Here is a 4,381-nt window from a genome sequence, read left to right as displayed (position 1 = left end):
AGCCTGGAAGGTCAACCTCAGCACTGTAATATACAGGTATTTCAAGCAAACCAAGTAACTTTAAAAAGGAGGAGCTATTCTTAGGTCATTCCCATAAAACTCTGTGTTCCAGCACAGCATATACATTTCAAACCTGGTTAGTATCCATATTCAGCAGGGACCGACAGAAACTTCTTTGAAATCAATGACATGAAAATGGCAGAGGTTCAAACTTTTACAATTTTTCATTATTAACTAATTTTGAAATGTGAAAAAGAACTAGATTTATACTTCTCAAAAATTATACATAGATAAAAGAGCTAGATTTCATAGAATGTCTTACTCCGACATATGATACGTTTAACTAAGACATCCATTCTATGGAATAATAGTGAGAAATTAATAAAGACAAATAGATAAACAGTAGCAGTATATAGTGAATTTCAAATGAGATGATGGTGACGATTGAAGATATGATTTACAGTGGAGAATTAGATGGACAAAGGTAATTCCAATTATAAAAATTTGTTAAAACTAAATGGCCCAGTACATGCTTTAAATTTTTCTCCACAATGTATCTCATATCGTGAATAACACTTGTAACTTCTTGCACATGAAGCATCCTCATTGCTCTATCACGACACAGATTTTCTACAAGACATCAGAAAGAAACCATAGAGAAAATGTGTGTTTGACAAATTAGGGTTACAGAATCCCTATTCAGTCACAATTATATCCAGTTCTGTGCCAGTTTCATGAATGCTATCTCTTTAATAATTTCAGAGAACCATACCATTAAGAACTCAAGCTCGCAGCTTAGCAAAGAATGTGTTCTATTATCAATATGACACATGGATTAGCTGGATAAAGCAAAGCGGTTCGAAGCATACACAAGAATAGGTCCACCACTACCTTGTGCTGAAATTAGGTTATGCTAGCAAGTGAGCCCCCAGAATGGCTTTTAATATCTGTAACAAACAAATTTGAACACCGGCTTCTATAACTACTCCCTTAATATTTTCTCATTTTACAAAAAGCATCTAATTCTCTCACTGATGAACAAGCATATATTTTGTTACCAACTTAATAAGTTGCTCAGCAAGTAGCCAGTAAATCTTGCTATTAAACAAGTCCAGCAATTGAGAAAAGATCATTTGCACATTTTGCTCTATCTGAAAAGGGGGAAGGGCAGAAGGCACAATTCATTTGTTTGCTAGTTATCTGGGCTACATCTATATTTGAAATCAAATGATAGTAGGCCATTATTCTGTAGTTATATTGGAGTTCATAAAATAAAAATTGGGCACATAAAGAACAAAAAATCTATTGTTCATTGAGAGGAATCCGAGCTCATAACATATGGCCACAAAGTTTTCACATAAATCTCAATCTAACAAGCTCAAATATCAAAGAATTCTACAAGCACTCAGAAATACAAAACCTCATTATAACAGAAAAAGAACAGAGATCAAAGCACAACAATCTGTAAGCAGGCAATGGGGTCATCTTATTTGTCAATTGCACGTATAAACCCCACTATGATATTTGTGACTAACCTCATAAAAGTCTGTCTTACCCTCAGAAGCAGGCCGTAAACATATTCCAGATAATGTGGTAGTCCCTTGCATGGAAAAATTAACGTAACCAAAAGCCTCAATATCTTCATCACCCTCTCCCTCACTAAAATCAACAGGAATCCTTGCCCTCAACCGACCAGGAGAACCTTTTAGTGGAATCTCTGGCACATGCCATTTCAATTCTCTCTCACTCCTATTCAACACAGCTTTAGGGGAAACCTTCAACAATGTTGGATCAACTGGTAATTTCAAAATAAATGTTACATCACTCAGAGGCACTAGCAAATCCGGGTTAGAGACATACTGGATCATCATGGAAAGTAAAGTCCCACTACGCCTTTGTACAAGACGAACTCTCAATGGCAATGGGGTTAACCTAGGAAGCAGACTATACTTCAATATTGGTAAAGGCTCATCCGATGGTGCAGTTCTCACATGAAACATCCCATTACCAATGCTACTAACCTTTGAATTCTGCATAACAAATCTTTTAACTGCACTTGTGTTATCAACCCGAAATGAAAATTCAGTTTCTTTATCACCGGCAGTTTTTGGTGGCAGTGTTCTCAAATAAACCACACCCATTAGCCCAACTCTAGCAAGCAATGACTCCCTAAACTCTGCGTTAATTTCTTCCACAATGTACATTTCTGGACCCTTCATTTCAGTTTTCTGAACCAAGAGATTTTCAAGAGGAGTACCTGCAGCTCCGCTAGTAGACTTAGCAGCTGCAGCCGCACCACTGTCTCCAGTTTGCAGCAACTCAAGGCCACCAAGACCTTGTTGTTTCGGAATTTTCTTTGGTCCCACGAATTCTGATGCATCCAATCCACCACCCCAAGCATCACTAAACCCTTCAAAAGTTTCTCCCAAAGAAGCCTGCTCATGACTAAACTCAATACCACCATAATCCCCTTCAAATCCCTCCACACTTATATGTGTAGCTTGTGTTGCCTCTGCAGGTGGCAATGTAGTCACCTCCAACCCCGCCAACGCAACTTGTAAATCTAAAGACTGATTCTTATCTTTCTTAAAATCACTCACCAAGTCTTCCTGCTTATTGATCGAATCACTCGCCGCAAACGGATCCTTTGGTGCCTCAGCCTCCTCCTGTTTCTCTTGCTTCTGATCTTGCGCCTCAATAACAACAGGTGCCAGACTTGCCGCAACCTCATCTCCTGCCGCAATTGTCTCAGGCGGCAATTCAAATGTCGCATTCGAAAACGCCTCAATACTGGACTGATGCTCAACAGCGTGCACTTCCACTCCAGGCCAACTATCAGCGCCTCTAATTTTATTCTCTGTATCTAAAGCAGAATGTACCATCTTAGCAATACCATCGCCGTGCATAGAAGCTAACATAGCCGCAAGCCTAATATTACTCACACCACGCAATACAATATCCAAAGCCATATAGATCTCAGCGTATTTCCTATTCAGCTTCTCAGGCGTAACATCCACGCCACGGCAAGCAGTAACGATAACACTAACGGCTTGGTTAACAATATGAATGCACTCAAATACATTAATTGAATTATCATGATCGGCGGTGGTGATACCAAGAACGTAGATTCCGTTGACTAGACGATAAACAACACGGTACCGGCTCTCAACGCCGACAATAAGTTGACCACTAGAAGCGGCAAGGGGATCATCGCCGATAGATTCGGCGGCAGAGTCATCTGAGAGGTGGTTAGGATTGTTAGGATTATTAGAATTATGTTTGGTGGCAGCGAATGCTAATCGGGTTTTACGGAAGGCGGAGGTGGCAACTAGGGCACGGGCAGGTGGGAACCATTCTCGGGTCTGGAGCAGGATGTCGGATCCATTAGCGGGTTGGAGAGAAAGGGCTAAGCAGGACATGGTACGGTTGTAATTTGTGGAATTTAGGATAGATCTGTTGGTTTTAAGGGTTTGAGTTACTGGAAATGAAAGAGAAATTGAGAGTGGATCTTGCTTTTGGTTCAGTATGAGTTGTCAAGATTCAACTCAAGCTCTGTGCCTCTGTGTCTCTCTCTCTCTCTCAGTTGACGACGAAACAGGAGGAAGAAAGAGAGATAAAGATTGTAACTTTCGATTCTTCTGTTTGTTCTTTGCTGAAAAACAAATTGGGCTTTGTTCAAAATTATAAATAAAAAACAATAGTCCAGCCCAGTTCAGTTTCTTTTAACTGTATGTACTCTGCTCAATATAATAAATTAATAATAATATATATTTAGCACAGAGAAAATTATTTTAAGGAATCTTTTTCTTTTTTTTTAAAAAAAATCTATATATACATGAGAATAGGGATAATAAGATTGGCAAAAATCTATTTAATAAAATCAAAAATATATTACATTATCTTTATGGCCAATTGAAAATATTTTAAATTAAAAAAATAAATATATATTATTTTTTTAGATAATATAATTCATTAATATTGAGTATTACAAGCTAATAGATTCTTTTGATAAAATAAATCAATTGTTTATATTCTTTATTTATATATATATGTGTATGAAAACTGAAACAAAGAGAAATCTGAAGGCATTCTCTTTGTCCAACATTTTATTTTTCTTTTTTTTATAAATTTTTAAGTTTTTTTTTTATTTTCTACATCTGTGATTGTACGACTTAAGCATTTTAATTATTATTTTTGCTATGAGTTATCCATATTCAATTATTTAAATTGTTGATTATCTAAATATAATTATAATTATATATCCTAAACATTAGATCTTTTATAACTATCCGGTTTTTATGTCTATCTATAATTCTATTTGATTAGATATTCATGATTTTCAGAGACAGAGACCTGATAATATTTATCTATGCTTCCTTTT

The 4,381-nt window shown here is 36.7% G+C and overlaps 1 protein-coding gene across 1 annotated transcript; it reads right to left on the bottom strand.

Moving 5' to 3' along the window:
* Positions 1–1,287: 1,287 nt before the first annotated feature.
* LOC105635588 (muniscin carboxy-terminal mu-like domain protein) lies at positions 1,288–3,631 on the bottom strand. Its single transcript, XM_012218666.4, has one exon. It carries the CDS (start codon positions 3,417–3,419, stop codon positions 1,494–1,496), a length of 1,926 nt encoding a protein of 641 aa, XP_012074056.1. The 5' UTR covers positions 3,420–3,631; the 3' UTR covers positions 1,288–1,493.
* Between the last annotated feature and the right edge of the window lie 750 nt (positions 3,632–4,381).

The sequence above is a fragment of the Jatropha curcas genome, chromosome 8 (genome assembly GCF_041381405.1).
Source record: "Jatropha curcas cultivar XTBG-Jc1 chromosome 8, XTBG_Jcur_1.0, whole genome shotgun sequence".
Classification (NCBI taxonomy): Eukaryota; Viridiplantae; Streptophyta; class Magnoliopsida; order Malpighiales; family Euphorbiaceae; genus Jatropha; species Jatropha curcas.
The sequence above is the reverse complement of the archived record's forward strand: the minus strand, read 5'-3'. Positions and strand labels throughout refer to the sequence as shown.

Coding starts and splice junctions, on each gene's coding strand:
- LOC105635588 (XM_012218666.4), bottom strand. CDS start 3,419: ATGTCCTGCTTAGCCCTTTCTCTCCAACCCGCTAATGGATCCGACATC.